The 18,009-nt window shown below is 39.3% G+C and overlaps 1 protein-coding gene across 1 annotated transcript; it reads left to right on the top strand.

The window, feature by feature from the left end:
* The first annotated feature begins 14,001 nt into the window (after positions 1-14,001).
* On the top strand, positions 14,002-17,306 carry LOC143562950 (serine carboxypeptidase-like). The gene is made up of 10 exons (XM_077050612.1): positions 14,002-14,010; positions 14,056-14,309; positions 14,383-14,551; positions 14,846-14,965; positions 15,030-15,173; positions 15,255-15,405; positions 15,472-15,554; positions 16,252-16,501; positions 16,979-17,112; positions 17,192-17,306. Exons 1-10 carry the CDS (start codon positions 14,002-14,004, stop codon positions 17,279-17,281), a joined length of 1,404 nt encoding a protein of 467 aa, XP_076906727.1. The 3' UTR covers positions 17,282-17,306.
* The last annotated feature ends 703 nt before the right edge of the window (positions 17,307-18,009 follow it).

Genomic DNA, 18,009 nt, shown 5'->3' with positions numbered 1-18,009 from the left:
ACTTTGCTGACTATGACCTTGAGACAGCAGTTAACAAGCTGAGAACGTTTGAACTGAACATGGTACGAAAGGAGACACCTACCGATCAGGTTCAAGATCTGGGTATGTATGGGGCAAAGGTTAACTCCGGATCAAGTTCGAAAACGGAATCATCTGCTTATTACTCTAAGGGAGAGTCAGGCGCGAGCTCAACACATGAGGGACATGTTTCTCTCAATATGAACGGTGATGTGTGCTATGTAGCTGGAGGGTCAAATACTTCTCAACCTCAAGCGACCAGAGTAGTTATTCCCCAAGGGTTTCAAACAACAACTACTAGAAGATGCCCATGAGTGTCAAATCTGCTGAACAGCAGTTTGCTCTCTATGCATCTTTTATTGCTTCGTATGAGAACTACATTCAGGGTAAGATCGTTGATCCTGCAGTTTTGGATGAAGACTATGACCAGATCGATGCTGATGATCTGGAGGAGATGGATCTGCAGTGGCAGATGGCTATGATTGTCAGAAGGGTGAAGAGGTTCATGAAGAAGACTGGCAGGAAGTTTGTCGGTGAGAGGCCAGGGTTTGATAAGTCTAAGGTTCGCTGCTACAACTGTCAGCAGAATGGCCACTTTGCAAAAAAATGCAAGAATGAACGTGTAGAACGCAGTCAGAATAGATCTACACAGCAAAGTGGGAGTGGTAATGACTATAGTGCCATGATTTCCAGACAGAATGAAGAGTACAACTGGAATCTGCATGTTGAAGAAGTATTTGAACAGGCCAACTTGGCAAACATCGAAAATGCAGATAGTGAGAAGGGAACTGGCGAAAATGAAGCGTACATGGCAGATGTAGCAGACCAGCTCTCCGAGGTAAGTACCGAACTCCCTTGTACTAAGTGTGAACTTCTGTCTGAACAACTGACAACTCTAACTGATCAGTTTATTAGTTTGGATGCGCAATATAAAACTTTAAAAGAAGATCATCATTTCACTAAAGCTAGAGAAAATAGTTACTAAGTAAAAATTAAAGCTAGTGAAACATATATTAAAAGTCTTAAAGCAAAGCTTGCTGAAAAAATTAACATGATTGATCTTAGCTATGAAGTTCTAGAAGAGAAAACCAAACTAATAGCTGAGAGGGAAAAACAGATAGCTGATCACCAGGTAAAAGTGGTGGAACTTAACAGGAAACTTGAACAATTCAGAAATTCCTCCGCTATACTTGATCACCTTGTTAGTGATCAAGGGTCTCCAAAAAGGGGAGGAATTGGTTATCATGAAGTTCCACCACCTTTCAATCATAATTACACTTATGACCCTAGTAATCAGAAATCTGTCGATGTTGACTATGGTCAGACAGTTCCAGTTCCAGTTACTGCTAAAAAACCAGAAGTTAGTAAGCCTGTTGCAAGTGTTAAAATTTCTGCTCCGAGTCCTGTCTCATCTAACTCGGACAAGTCTTCTGAGTCGTGTGACACAAAACAAGAGGAAGTATTACCAAAAAGTGGAGAGAAAAATAAAACACCTGAAAAGAAGCCTCCACTAAACTCGTATGTCCCACCTTATGTGAGACAAATGGGCAGTAATACTGCCTCAACATCTAAGACAACTTTTGATAAGAAAGTTGAACACAGGAGTTGTTTCAGATGTAATCAATTAGGACACCTTGTTGCTGATTGCCCTCTGAAGCAGAAATTCAGAGGAGTGAGGTCTTCAAAATCTGAGAAAAGAGCTAACGGTAATCGATTTAATGGTAAAAATGAAAACCCATCAAAATTCAGAAATTGGTCTAATCCAGGTTTTCAAAGAAATAGATCTCAGTTTTTCACTGCAAACAACCAAACCATAAGTAATAATTCATTTAATTCAAGATGGGTTGAGTGGCCTCATAGACAATCCACAAGATGGTATCCTATTAGGACTCACAGAAATTATAATGATACTAACTTTGGACAGCCAAGGTACGGGATGTATCGACCCAAGACCAAGAGGTCTTGGGTCCCTAGATTTTAATCATCTGATTTAATCGTGCAGGAACAGTTGAACAGGGCTGCCAACAATCAATGGGTTGTGGATAGCGGCTGTTCCCGGCACATGACGGGTAACAAGAAATTGTTGCACGACTTGAAACATGTTCAAGGAGGAAGAGTGAGTTTCGCAGGAGAGAGCGGTGGAAAGATCACAGGAATTGGGACTGTGACTAACGGGAAGATGACGCTAGAGAAAGTTAACTTTGTTGAAGAACTGAAGCACAATCTGCTGAGTGTTTCGCAGATCTGTGATAAGGATTATACCGTGCATTTCACGAAGAATGAGGCGATAGTGTTGTATCCTGGTTTTAAGATACCAGAGGACTGGATTGTTATGAAGGCTCCGAGAGTGAAGAATACGTATATCATGGATATGAGGTCTACTGAAATGGCCACTGAAGAATCATGTCTTTTGTCGAAAGCGACTGAATCAGAGTCCGAATTATGGCATAGGAGAATGAGGCACATTCATCTTCGTAAGATGAACTACCTTGTCAAAAATGGGCTTGTGTTGGGGGTTCCCTTGAAGAATTTCAACTTCGAAGACAAATGCTTATCATGCAAGAAGGGAAAGCAACACAAGAAATCCCATCTCACCAAGAAGGTCAATTCAATTGTCAGTACCCTAGAATTACTTCACATGGATCTCTTCGGTCCCGTGAATGTAAAAAGTCTAGGAGGAACATCGTACTGCTTGGTGATTACTGATGATTTTTCTCGATACTCGTGGGTATATTTCCTGAAGTCGAAGGATGAAACTGTTCAGATGGTAATAAATTTGATTACCAAAGTTGAGAACATTATGGGAAAAAAAGTTAAATACATCAGGAGTGACAATGGGACTGAGTTCAAGAACTATCAGATGGAGATCTTCTGCCTACAGAAGGGGATTGAACACCAATACAGCGCACCGTACACTCCGCAACAAAATGGAGTGGCTGAGAGGAAGAACAGGACTTTGATTGAAGGAGCCAGGACCATGCTGGCTGATTCGAAACTTCCCGTGGTGTTCTGGGCTGAAGCCGTTGCAACAGCCTGTTATATCCTTAATAGAGTGTTAACTGTTAAAAGATTAAATAAAACCTGTTATGAACTAATGCATGGGAGAAAGCCCAACTTGAGTGGTCTTGAACCATTCGGGTCCCCGTGTTCGATATTAAAGACCAATTCAAAATTTGGTGAAGTTGCCGACGAAGGAATCTTAGTCGGATACGTTGTTGGGACTCCCAACAGACGGGTCTTTAATACATCGACCAGCAAGGTTGAGGTGGTGTGTAACACTGATATCACAAGTTACAAATCACCAAAACCAAGCACGGGACCCGCTGGGGTTTTTGACTATGATAGACTTTTTAAATCTTTTAACATGCCTTATTTGGATTTTGCAGAAGATGAGGAACGAATTGCTACGAAGATGATATGCGATGAGGAAGACACTTTGGTGCAAAGACCACAGTATGATGAATGTCAGCCTTCCTCGTCAAATGCTGTCAATACCCCTGCTGCCTCTACTGAAGAGGAATTCATCAATCCGTTTCACTCTCAACATCAATCAACCATGGATGAGCTATCTTCGAACTTGGAAGATAATCTAAATGTCAGTTCGGTTCCGACTACGAGAATTCACAAAAATCACCCGTTGGAGAATGTGATAGGTGATCTGTCCGCCGGTGTACAAACAAGAAAAAGCGTGAATGAGCACACCTGTGTTTACACAAGCATTAAAGACACGGGCATTATCAACGAATGCTTGTACACCTGCTTCATCAGCCAGATTGAACCAAAGAACTATCAAATGGCTCTTAAGGACAGCTCGTGGGTCGAAGCCATGCAAGAAGAGTTAGCTCAGTTTAAGAAAATGGAAGTATGGAATCTGGTTGAAAAACCGAAGAATGTACATGCGATAGGCACTAAATGGGTCTTCAAATGTAAGAGAGATGAGAAAGGGGTTTTTATCAGGAATAAGGCGAGGCTGGTTGTTAAAGGCTTTAATCAACAAGAGGGGATTGATTACAATGAAGTATTTGCTCCTGTGGCAAGATTGGAAGCCATTCGGCTGTTTTTGGCATTTGCTGCTCATAAGGAGATGAAAGTTTTTCAGTTGGATGTGAAGAGCGCGTTCCTAAACGGTAAAGTCGACGAGGTTGTGTATGTTGAGCAACCTCCGGGTTTTCCTGACCCTGACTTTCCCGATCACGTGTACAAGCTAAGTAAAGCGCTGTATGGACTACATCAGGCACCTCGTGCCTGGTACTCAACGTTATCCGATTACTTGCTTGAGAATGAGTTTGAAAGAGGTAAGATTGATAGCACGTTGTTCTTCAAGAGAAAGGGAAGCGACTTTCTGCTGGTGCAAGTCTACGTGGATGACATTATCTTTGCTGCATCAAAGGTCATCATGTGTCAGGAGTTTGAGGCCGTCATGAAGAAGAGATTTGAAATGAGTGCTATGGGTGAACTAACTTTCTTTTTAGGATTGCAGGTTGATCAGAAGAAAGACGGGATGTTCATTCATCAGACGAAGTATGTCCATGATGTTCTCAAACGCTTCAAGATAGAGGACAGCACTCCATATGAAACTCCAGTCTGCGTCAATCACAAATTGGGTGCTGATTCAGATAACGATGCAGACGTGGACCCAACCCAATATCGGGCTATTATAGGTTCTTTAATGTACTTAACTGCTTCTAGGCCTGATATAATGTTTGCTGTTTGTCTTTGTGCACGCTTTCAGGCAAACCCAAAAGAATCTCATTTGAAGGGTGCGAAGAGGATACTGCGTTATCTCAAGGGCAAACCGAAGTTGGGGTTGTGGTACCCGAGAGGAGGAGACTTGGAGCTAGTCGCTTACACAGATTCTGATTATGGAGGGTGCGATCAGAGTCGGAAGTCTACAACTGGTGGATGTCAGTTTCTTGGTGGCAGATTGGTGTCGTGGCAATGCAAGAAGCAGACTTCAGTCGCAATTTCAACCTGTGAAGCAGAATACATGGCAGCATCCAACTGCTGCTCCCAGGTTCTTTGGATTCAACAACAGTTGCGCGACTATGGTCTGAATTTCTCACTTACTCCTATTTGCATTGATAACACAGCTGCTATCTCAGTAACTAACAATCCCGTGAAGCACAGTAAAACTAAACATATTGACATACGTCATCATTTTATACGGGATTGTGCTGAGAAGAAGCTGATTGAGCTCGAAAAGGTTGATACGTTAGATAATTTCGCTGACTTATTCACGAAAGCGTTTGACAAAACTAGATTTCAAAATCTTGTTGAGCTGAATGGGATGATCAATCCCGAGTAACCATGCTTTGTGTTTTTTATTAAAAAAAAAAAACCGTCACTATCGCTTAGAACTATGTCAGTTGCCTCAGTTTGAAGGACATGTCTTAGGATATGTTTGGTCCTTATTTCTACTTGTAGAATATGAGGATAGCCATTAACCAGATGACTGAAAGTGACCGGGGCGGTTTATGATGAGTTTTCATTCTTTCGCTGAAAATTACTCGATCATACTTAGTTAGAAGGACACATACTAGTATGTGGTCGGTCCAGCTGATCCATTGGATCTTCGGGATAGCCGTTAACCTGAAGACTTTGATCTGGTCGGGGCGATAGAAGTTAAATTTTTCTTTTAGGGAGATGAAATTATTTTTCAAGTCTACTACTACGTAAGAAGTTACTTTACTATGTTTAACAGAAAATTGATCCAACCTTGGAAAGTGATAGGTATACTGATTCTGTGTGCTTAACTAGTGAAGTTATTAGGCTTAAAAGTCTTTAGAACAGTCATTGTATGTCATGGTAGCTTTTTATGGTGCGTAAAAGTAGAAGTGATACTAACTAAATCTACTCGATTTTTTGTGGAAACTCCTTAAGAGTTGTGCATGTCTTCATACATATCTTTCCGAATGATGGGCAGAAAATCGATTACCCAGTCATATACGAGCCCGTGAGTGTTCTGATTCCCGTGAAGATAGAGTGTCAAGACGCTGCAGTGATCCAGATTCGGGACTTGCAGTTATTTTCTTCTTGAAGTTGTGTATATACGTGTTAATAATAATAAAATAATAATAATAATAATTTCTAGAGTTCATAATGATAATGATTATCAATCAAGACACAAGAAGGTGAACGGGAAACAGAGTCTAAGATCGAAGAGTAATTACTACTTAATCAGACACTACGGGTTGAGGTCAATTCGGGGTGACTTGGGGAAAATCAAATACGCCTTGAGAATAGATAGGAGGCATCATAATCTCTGAGTTGTTGCCCACTTAAGTTTTGAGCTTAATTGAACCTAACTCGTATCACAGAAACGATGAAAACCATTTTAAGTATATTACCTGCTTACAACCTGTTTCTTTATGTCATAATACAGCGGAACACGGATCTGTGTGACAGTCACGAAATTAGTATGATTCCTGTTCGGATCTTTTCCAAAACATGGTAGTCCCTGTCGAGACTGAAATTTGATCCCGTGTACTTTAATTTTTCAAATTTTTGTTACTTTTGTAATTGTTTGATTTTATACCTGGTTACTTGGTCTTGATCGTTTCATTTAACACTTTAAATGATGTTTTAAAACCTAATTGCAAATTGTTCAAATTATGGGGTTTGTTTTGAAAAATTTTAATATCAGCGAAGTTCTGCATAACTTCGCCTGATAGGCGAAGTTATCCACAACTTCGCCGGTACATCTGCGGCCCTATATAAAGAAGTTTTAAAGTCAAGAGTAACAATCAAAGAGTTCAGACTGTGGAATACGACTGTTGTGTCACCGGAGGAGAACGTGGACCTTGATGCAGAATTTTGTGGTCAAGGCTTCTTTGATATGGATCGGGTGGATCCAGAGGAGAACGTTCAGGTCCCTGTTGAACGTGCCTCGACTGTGCATGTTACTAGGGCAGCTACAACGGTGGCTGGCTCAGATTCTGATGATGAAGTGGCAGAGGCGAGAAGGATTATGGTGACTCGAGAAAGACTACATGGGAAAAGAAAGAGAACAGATGATGATGACGAGTCAGACTTTGAGAAAGAGGTACAACAGTTGATAAGAAGGTCAAGAAGGGAACGGATAGGTGCAGGATCAGGAGCCGGTGAAAGCTCTAGGGTGGTACGTTTCACTCCACCAGCACTATCCGGTATGACAATGGTTCCCTCATCCCTACAGGTTACAAGGCCAAGCGCTACGGGTGTTCCCGTGGTGGCTACCTCATCTACATTTGGCCTTCCACCCACTACTTTCCAACTTTTGGCTCCCGTGATCGTTTCGTTGCCGCCTCCGACTGTTACTCCATCGGAGGTCGTGGCACGCTTTATTGAGTCGACTGTTGTGGCCACTGCAGGGCTATCGGTGACGATACCACCTGCGGTTACGTCTATTTCTACTTCTGAGGTCCCGGTGACATCGGAAATCCCTCCTCAGTACACTCAAGACATTTCACATATGAGGTTCGATTTCGATGCAACCCTCTCAGACTCAGAACAAATAGCAGCACTTGAACGGGTCGTGGCAGAACAATCAAGGGTGAATCTTATCCAGACCCAGGCTATTCAACGCCTAGTTGCAGAGAATCAGATGCAGTCGTCCCTGCTGGTAGAACATGGAAAGATCATAGATGCTCTGAAGGAGTTCTTGGCATCTCAGGGGGAGACGAGCTGTAAAGGCGACGAGTTGAGGACCAAGAGAAGGAATGATAGAGACGATGATCCCAATGCGTCGAAAGATGCAGGTGGTGAGCTACCAAGAACTGATCAAGCTCTTGGAACTTCCACAACTCAGGGGGAGTCGACAACTGCAGCTGGTGGTGATGATGTGGTGGTAGTGGACGTAGAAGAGATGGATGATGTTTTGGTTGGTGATGATGATGTACTACCAAGTGATGTGATAGAGAAGATTGGAGAAGATATTGTGATTGATACAGAGATAAAAGAGGGAGAGATAGTAGAAGAGAATGTGGAGCATGAGATACCAGATGTTGAGAAAGCAGGTTTGAGTGAACAGATTGGAAGCGATGAGTCTGAATGGGAAGAGCAGCCTAGATGGAAGGAAGGCTATGCTCAGTGGTTCGTCAAAACGAAGAAACCGGCGGTCCCTACAATGTTTAAGAAGAGTTACAACATTAAAGGCTATGCTGAAGCGAAGAAAGGGATTATATGCTGGATCTATGATAAGCAGTTGAGGCTCTTCGTGATTAAAATGTATGACGGTGTTCAGTATTTTAAAAGAATGTTAAGATCGTTGAATACACTGCCGGAATGTGAAGTGAAAGACTTAGCCAGATTGGGGTTAATCAATCGAAGTGATGATAATATGGCTAGAGTCATTGGGAAAATTGTATGGAAAGAGAGTATAAAAGAGAAGAAATTTGAGCTGTTAAAACCACAGAAGGGAAAACTTGTTGAAAACAAGGATAGAGGTTTGAGAGCTGATGGAAAGCCTTGGATGGTCATGAAGTATAAACCGATCCGGTGTTTGAAAGAAGTACCGATGAAGCTTATGCCCAAGGATGTGCTTAAAGACCTAAAGTGGTGGTTTGTAGATTGTGAGACAGCTGAGGCAGTGATGGAAGACGAGGATGAACAAGAGGTGCTAAGAGTTTACGATCCGATGCATTTGGTAAACTTATCGCAAGCTGATCTGCAGGTGCTCAATGAGAAGAAAATCTTTTATATTCCTGCTTGGAAAGACGAAGCGAGGAAATATCAAAGAGTTGTGTCGGTTTGTGTTCGAGAAGGAGTGCATGTGTGAAGATACAAGGTTGAAGATTACAAGACACGTGATTGAAGCTAAAGAGATGAAGCTACTACCAAGGGGGAGTCTGTTGGTGCATAATGTCAGTAGTTCAGTGTCTAGTGTCTGTAATTGCGTTTGTAATATTTTATGTTTTGTATAAGCGAAGTTGCTAACAAGTTCGCTGATATGGGCGAACTTGTTAGACAAGCGAAGTTAGTGACAACTTCGCCTGAACATGCCAGGCGAAGTTGTCGTGATTATATAATCCATCTGTTACGGCTTATTAATAATGAATTCAGTTTTACAGTTTTCGTGTATTCGAGTCAGAGAGAGTCTGTAATCAAGTGATCTTCGTATCACGTGTTTAAGGTTGGTATACAACGTGTTTGATTATCGTGTGTTAATCGTATTGTTTTCTATACTCGTAACGTCTTACGTAGGGATTCCGCACCTGCGTAGTACGCGATATCTCGTGTAGATCCGGCTGGGAACCTACAACAGCACCTCTAGCCGGTAACTCACTGATGAAATCCAATATTGATCCGTGAAGCTTGTTACAGAACAGGTTAGTAAAGAGAGGTTCTTGAGGTTCCGGAATGAGTCTTGTATCTCGCTTGTGAATAAGGTATCACAAATTTAAAGCTTTCCAATCTCAAGCGGGACTTCATCAGATAGGCCGCAGTTAGCGGCGTCGAAGCTACGGAGGTTAGATATGTTATCGAGTTCTGACGGAATACCGCCGGTGTAAGTGTTATAATATCCAAGGTAAATTTGTTGAAGTCTTGTTATGTTTCCAAGTTCCGGCGATATAGTTCCGATGGTGGTGGTGGTGGCAGCTGTGGTGGTTGGTGGCTGTAAGTGGCGGTGGTGATTGGTGACTGTCGACAGGGAAGAGGGGTGGTGGTTGGTTGGAGAGGGATGATGAAATATATAATAAATGAAATTTTGATTTATCCCTTAAACTTTGAAAAATGACATTCTTTACCCCCAAACACTAACGAAGTTAGTGTCTCGTTACTTCGGGAGTGCTAGAAGAAAATACGTTAAAAGTTAGGAGTGTTGGGGAAAATTTCGTAAGTTGGAAGTGTTATCTACCAATGAGTCAAAGTTTAAAGTATTTAAAACCAATATCCCTTATATAAACAAACAAACCTTTACATTTTTTAATATAAGTGGAAAAAAACCTAATTGAAACTGTGGAGGTCGGAATATCGAAGGCCCGAGCAACAGCTGCAGCAGTGGAGGTTGGAGGGTAGAATAGGGCGCATGTGTGTGTCGATTAGAGATGTTCAAAACGGTTTGGGACTAGGAACCGGAACCGGTTCCTAACCGGTTCCTATATTCAAAACCCCCTTTTAAACCGGTTCCAGGCTCGAACCGGTTAGGGAACCGAACCGGTTCTCCCACCCTCGGACCCCTAACCTATCTAACCGGTTCTTACCGGTTCCTACACTGTAACCGGTTCCAACCGGTTACAGTGTAAAAATTTTATTTTTTTTCGTTTTTCGTTTGCGATTTGGATTCTAAACTACGATTCGTATTTGTATAGCATGAAAAATAAACAAAACAATTAACATAAAATTCATTTTGTTTACTTTAAGAAGTTCAAAAAAAAAAGGTTACATGTTTTAAAATCTTCAAAAACAAACTAACAAAACATTAAACTTATAAATATAAAGTTGTGACATATAATTTCTAGAAAAGCCTTCTTGTTCGTCGTAATTATTGAGCGGCGACTTCTTCCTCGGAATTACTTGTAGAAATGTCTTCTTGTTCGTCGTGCACTCGAACATCAAGTGGTGTTTCATCTTCGAGAGTGGTTACGTGTTGAATACGATCGATTGAGTCCAAGTGATCCTTTAAGCAAATGCACATCTCCACCGACTCCGAATTTAGTCTTGTTCTTCTCACCGATATTACCCTGCCACTAAGAGAAAAAGCGGATTCCGAAGCTACCGTAGAAGCTTGGACGGTTAGTAAATCACGGGCCATGGTGGCAAGAATCGGAAACTCGGTTTCATTTACCTTCCACCAAGCCAAAACATCAAAAGTGCCATATTCCTCTTCGGATAAACCGGTAGAGTAATCATTTGCACTATACCTTCCTAGTTCGCTTGAAGGGGTGTTACCCCTTTGTTTTTTAGCCGTTACGTTGCGAACGGTGTTCATAAGGCTAATCATGGGATCTCGTACTCTAGTAGCACTTGAACTTGATGAAGACCCCCCCGGCATAGGCATGTGTATGTTTGACCCATATTTATTTAAATAAAAGTCATACATAAATTTAAAATTCAAGTTAAAATAATTTTTTGCCTCTGTTGAAAAGTTTGGGTCAATTTCATGCATATCTAAGGCTGAAAAAATTTCGTCTATCACACATTCAACCCCCGTAACATTTAACATTGGGTTTAAAGCGGCGGCGCAAGTAAAAACCGGTGGCAATTCAAGAAAGTATTTTTTTAATTTAAACTTCATTGGTAATATTATGTTTGAAAACATTGGACTTTTATTTTCAAATTCTTTAAGATTGTTAACCATTAAAAATAACTCTGAAAGAACCAAGGGACTTGTCGGATAATACGTTCCCGATAGTTTCGTAGTTGATGTTTTAAAAACTTCAAGAAAAGTCGATAAGTCATTGATAATTGCCCATTTCTCATTTGAAAAGGGGATTGCCAAATCATTCTCGGCAAGACTAGAATGAAACATTTGTAAAGTTTCTCTTTGTTCCAAAGCACTTTGAAACATTGTGCAAGTGGAATTCCATCGATGAGGTACATCCCAATTAGCTCCCAAAGCTTTTCTTCCCGTATCTTTACAAAATTTTCTATAATCCATTTGTCTTTTTTTACTTTTCTTAAAAACTTCATGTAGCATTAGTCTAAAATCATTTATAACCGATGTAACCTCATCCGAAGCAAGTTCGTCTTGCACGATTAAATTAATGATATGTGCAACACACCTTAAGTGAAAAAATACACCATTGCAAATCGGCGTATATTTTAATTTTAATTTATCAACCGCCGATATATTATTCGACGCGTTATCAAATGCCATTGAAAATATTTTATTTTCAAGTTTATAAGTTTTTATAACATAATCTAAAATTTCAAACAAATTATCTCCCGTATGTGGATACTCAAAGAGTTCGAAAGCAATGGTGCGTTTCATCATTTCCCACGATGACGGGTCTACCCAATGAGCGGTGACACAAAGATAAGATTCGGGTAGACCATGTGGAGCCGACCAAACATCACTAGTTAAGTTTATTCCCGTATTTATATTTTCAAAATATGCAATTAGTACCTATTTGGCCTTCTTCCACAATTTTAAACAATAACGTTTAAGAGTATGACGACTTACGTGAGTGTATTGTGGTTGAAGCGTATCTCGAATCATGGCGGTTAAGCGAGGGTTGTCGAAGTGGCTAAACCGCAAAGTTTCTTGAATCACAAACTTCGCCATACGATCTTGAACTCGATCAATTTGGTATGTAAATATTCCGCCTTCACTATCCATTTGCGTTTGTTGCGAATCGACGTTCTTTTTCAACGCCTTGCAATACGGTTTTTCGATGTGTTTCTTCAAATTTGAATTCGAAAGTGGGTTTAAATAAACCCCACAAAACTTGCACCGAGCCTTCAATGAATGGTCACTCAATTCAACCAAATCCCAATTGCACCAAATCTCTTGATTACGATTATGAGGTACAATACGAACGAATTTGGTTCGGCGTTGGAACCTTGACCAACCGATGATTGTGAGGCAGCCATAACAACAAATATGAATATAGAAGAAGAGAAAACAAGATATTAGAGAACTCAAAACGTTGTAATAGCGTTTTTTGTATTTTTTTACGTTCGGGTTTGCGTTTTGAGTGTTGTGATGAACCCATGACACCAAATACCTATTTATACTAATAGTGGGGTGCTTGGGGGAGCCAAAAAACGGCTATTTTTGACCCCAACGGTCAAAAAACGGCCAAAAAAACGATTTCCAACGGCTTAATCGATCCAACGGCTAGAACCGGTTCCGGATGGAACCGGTTAGGAACCGGTTCCGGTTCGGTTCCGGTTCCTACCCGCCCCCACTCAGAAACGCAAGAACCGGTCACGGATCATCGGGTTGAATCAGATAGGGTCCGGTTCCTACCAAAAACGGGTAGGAACCGGTTCGGTTCCGGTTCGGGTCCACCGGTTCGGTTCCAGGAACCGGTTTTTTTGATCAACTCTAGTGTCGATGGCTTTAATTTGGGCTTTAAAAGACAAAGAACAAATGGTGTCACAGTGGACTTTTAGATTGGTTTGGGCTTTTAATTAGAGTAGATGTGGGCTTTTAATTAGTTTAGGCTTAAATTTGCTTGGGCTTTTCACTAATCTTTGAGAATATACGGTGTTTGACTATTAGTGAGAGGTAAGATTATATTTTTTTAGGGGTATCGAAATATAAAAACTGTCAAAAAAATAAATAAATTTGCACTTGCGGCAAAAAGTTGAGAGCTAGCTGCTCCCTCCTTAGGCAGGTCCGCCCCTGACGGTCCTAATGAATAACACCGATACCAGTGCTCGTGTTCACGACTCCTCTTCCGGGTATAAGGTCGGGTCGTGGCAGTTACTATATATGTTGATGGCATTGCTATTACTAGGGGTTAAACTAAAAAGTAACTCAATAAAAAGAGGGTCAAACATGCCGTCCAAAGTACACATAAAACCTCATAATTGATTATATTTAAAATAACTAGACTATTCTTGAAATAACACATTTTTTGTAAGCACATTTTGACATATAACAAATCATCTTTTGGAAGGCAGTAGTATTCTTTAAACATAACACTGAAAAGCCTGTTTCTTGTAGCATTCTTTGAAGGAGAACAAGTAATCACCCTGATAAAATAAGAAACCACTTATTCAAGCATAAGAACTATAGCCTTTTGAGATAAACAAGTCCAAGATTTCCTAAATAGATCTACCCAATTGTTCATCGAGAGCGACACACAACAAAAGTGTGGACTATTTCTAGCAGTTTACACTTGTTGGATCATGCATTTCCATTTTCATGTTACTCGTAAAACAACATGATCGATTAACTATAAAACTTCGCCTAGAAGATAAACTGCATGCCATCACTCCCGTTAGGTACTAAAATCGACATGTTTTGTGTAGTGATGTGTATATTTAAACCGTCTGTATATCCCTAAAACTCAAATCCGGAAGCAAATAGCAAAGCAACACTAAACAACCACAATGGCCAAAGTTATTTATTGCATGTTTCTGTTTGCCTTCACATTTGCTAAATAGCAAACGCATGATCCTTCTTCAACTTCACAGCATACAGAAACAGAATATGAATTCAATATTAAGGCATTAAACCTGCACCCAAAACTAGATGCTAACATATTTAAACCAAACGCGTCCGATTCTGTCAGCATTTCAAATTCCAGATTCGTTGAGAAACCGTTAAGACTCACTGTCCTTGGCGAACCAGGTGCTACTATTCAAAATCTTGCTCATTTGGCTGGATATGTTAAACTTAATAAAACTATTGGTGCAAGGTATTTTTGTTGCCACCAAATATGCAAAAATTGCTATTAAAAATCCAGAACTATATTTTAACTATATTTGCAGAATTTTTTACTACTTTTTTCAGTCACGAACCAAGAAGGATGATCCTCTAGTTCTATGGTTGACCGGAGGACCAGGTTGTAGCGGTGCGATAGCACTTTTTATAGAAAACGGTCCGTTCCATTTGATCAATAATTCGTCTCTAACATGGAATGACTTTGGTTGGGATAAGGTCTGTTATACACTTAACTTTATAGGGGAAAGTTAACGTACAAATGAAATTAACATGCTAAACGTGAAAATCATTGGAGTAATTATATATACAAGTAGAGTAATTATTGATTATTCTATGATGTAATTACATAATTACTCTACTTGTATATATATAATTACTCTACTTGATTCTCACGTTTAGCATGTTAATTTCATTTGTATTTAATCCAAACCCTAACTTTATATATTATGAACATTGAATCATCTTGTAACAGTATTATTTCAACTTCCAATTGGCATATATATATGACAGGTTTCCAATATTATATTCATTGACCAGCCTACCGGAACTGGTTTCAGTTACAGTTCTAGTGATAAAGACTTGCGACGTGATCAAAAGGGCGTGAGTGATGATCTTTATGATTTCATGCAGGTCTGTAAACTGAAATTACTTATTTTGTCGAAAACTCAAACTTAATAACCTAATATTTAACCAGGGGTTCCTCAGTGCGCACCCTGATTTGGTGAAAAATGATTTTTATCTAGCTGGAGAATCATATGCTGGGCACTTCATTCCAGCTTTTGCTACGCGTATAATCCAAGGGAACGCGAACAAAAATGGTGTTCATATAAACTTTAAGGTTAAGTTACAACTTTGAATTTTGTAACCCTTTTAAGATTTTCGATCAATTACAATAATGGGATTATGGTAATATGAATAGGGAATTGCAATAGGCAATGGACTCACTGCACCTGGAACCCAGTACGCGTCATCTCCTGATTACGCTCTTGAGAATAAACTAATTAACAAACAAGATTTCGACAGAATAAATAAGATGGTGCCCGACTGTGAAAAAACAGCAAATGAATGCGGTAATGAAGTTTAAATACTTTTGATATATTCTTTTCAATCATTTGTTCATTACATTTTATTTGTAGCGACAAATGCCAAAAGCTGCCTTGATGCCCCGACTAAATGTCATCCGATTAATACGGAGATTTTGACCATCAGCAAGAAATGTGTAAGGATTCAAGTATCTTACAATCCTACAGCCATAATTAACAATGCTATTCATTTAAACTTAGTGGATTAATCAATCAATACTCTAAGAAGCTAAGAATATCACACACACATCAGCTTTAATGAATTTTTACTTAATGATCATTCTACCCTTTACATTATACTTGTTTAAACCCTACTTTTTGTTTGGATTTTGATCGACATAGATGATAAGTATCAAACCGTCATCTTTAATGAATATTTATTTAAGGCGCCTTTTTTGATTTTGCAACGGAAGATAATCGAAAACTCCAATCTGCATGCGATCATATATTTAAACTCGAATTAAATAAACCCAATTAACCAGACCACATGATTAAACGAACGATAATTATCAATCTAATATTTTGAGAAAACTATAGTTTATGGGTAAAAAAACAAAATAAGTTGATAGTGGGTAAAATAAAATTAAAGTTAAAACGGTAAATAATTTTTCTGGGATTAAAGATGTGCATATATAAAAATAAGGGTATACTGGTTATTTATTAAATTGTTTTAATGAACAAAGTACATTTGATAGTGTATCTATTTTGTAGGGTGGGCTCAGGCATATATGATATTTTTTGTTTTGCATGAATACATATGATATTTTTTTCAAGTTTGTAGATGTATATGTGATAATGTGAAGTCTCCCGATATAACTTTATGCTATGTGGCAGCAATATGATATTAGGAGGAAAGATTGCTATGACTTGTCCAAAATCGAACAGTTCTTGAACACGCCATCGACAAAGCAAGCATTAGGGGTGCCACCGAATATAAAGTACGCAGCATGTAGTGGTGCGGTGGGTGACGCAATGAAGGAAGACATATTTAAAAACCTTGCAGGTGGTATTCCAGATATTCTGAAGAATGGTATTAAGGTGCTTATATATGCCGGAGAATACGATCTTATTTGTAGCTGGCTTGGTAAGATTCTTTCATGCTGAATTCAAAAATCGAAACATGAATATGAAAGACTGAATTGCATTCCATTCAATAGGGGATTACAATATATATGGATGTAAGTGTTAAACTTTTAGCGGGTGAATCAAGAACACGAACACGAGATTTGATCACCACACGATCAACTTTTATTAAGAAAACGACAAACGAGAAAAACTTAATAATTAACTAACACATTGAACCTAGGGTATATATAAACCCACATTTCCTAATCCTAACCAACTTCAAATACATAATTTGAAACCAAATACAGTTAGGATTAAAGATAAGACTAACTTATATATAATAATAAACTAATTATTATTATACTAAATATTGTCCGAGATTCTAGGAGTCATCAATCTGAGTTGGTGTTGTACACGTTTAACAGTAAGTTGGGTTCGTTGGCTCAATACTAATAAACCCTAATGATAATATACATTCTGATATATAATGTTCCAGGGAACTATAGATGGGTGAAGGCCATGAATTGGCCGGGTCAAGCGGGATTTGGAGCAGCAAAGGATGTCAAATTTGACGTAGACGGGAAAGAAGCTGGACTGCTAAAGATCCAGGATCTACTCACTTTCCTTAGGGTTCGTGTGTGCGTGTGTATTAACAATTTACGATTAACATTGAACTCTACACGAGTTGACCACCCTATGTATCAAACAGGTGCGTGATGCTGGACATATGGTTCCACTGGATCAACCGAAGGCGTCACTGCAGATGTTAAAAATGTGGATGGAAGGAAAACTGCACTAAAAGAGAATGTTTTCTATGTGTAATAGACATATCTACACATAATATTACAAAAATATGATCTTTTAAAATGCTATTTAATTTATTTGTAAATTTGATAGAATATTGCAGCATAAAAAAAAGATAACGAACAATTAACGGTCAGATCTTACTCCATAGTATTCATTACAGTGCGAAAACCTGACTTCAACGGAACAACCGATACAACTAGGGGTGTGCATGGGTCGGTTTGGAGCGGTTTTGGGCTAAACCCATAACCATAACCGATATGTCGGTTAATAGATTACCATAACCATAACCGACCCGTTATGGCGGTTTCGGTTAATCGGTTTTGAAGGTTATAGTGAGTCGGTTATGGGTCGGTTAACCATGATAAAATTAATGGGTCAATCTTCGGGTCTGAAACTGAATGGGTCGCCAGTTGTAAATGGGTCGCTGAATGGATTATGTACGATTGTGAATGGGTTGTTGAACATATGGAATATATATATATGTAATATATTTTTTTTGGAATTGCATGTATGGAATGAAGATGGCACATGACAATTTGACTTTGGAGTATATTCAAGTTTAATAGATGTGTTAAAATAACTGAAACGATACTTAAAATGGCAATTATGGAAGATTGGTAATTTGGTATCAATATGGTAACCACCAATATATTGGCTAAATAGGTGTAGAGACCAGTTACGACTAAGAAGCTTCTATTTAATCAAAGAGTCAAAAAAATC

This window comes from Bidens hawaiensis, unplaced genomic scaffold (assembly GCF_021521415.1).
Source record: "Bidens hawaiensis isolate Kalapana, Puna unplaced genomic scaffold, B.hawaiensis_p1.1 tig00021185_1, whole genome shotgun sequence".
Taxonomy (NCBI): domain Eukaryota; kingdom Viridiplantae; phylum Streptophyta; class Magnoliopsida; order Asterales; family Asteraceae; genus Bidens; species Bidens hawaiensis.
The sequence above is the reverse complement of the archived record's forward strand: the minus strand, read 5'-3'. Positions and strand labels throughout refer to the sequence as shown.

Excerpts from the sequence above, each read along its gene's own strand:
- LOC143562950 (XM_077050612.1), top strand. Across the intron at positions 14,966-15,029 it reads ATCTTTATGATTTCATGCAG|GGGTTCCTCAGTGCGCACCC; the intron begins GTCTGTAAACTG and ends ATATTTAACCAG. Across the intron at positions 17,113-17,191 it reads ATCTACTCACTTTCCTTAGG|GTGCGTGATGCTGGACATAT; the intron begins GTTCGTGTGTGC and ends TGTATCAAACAG.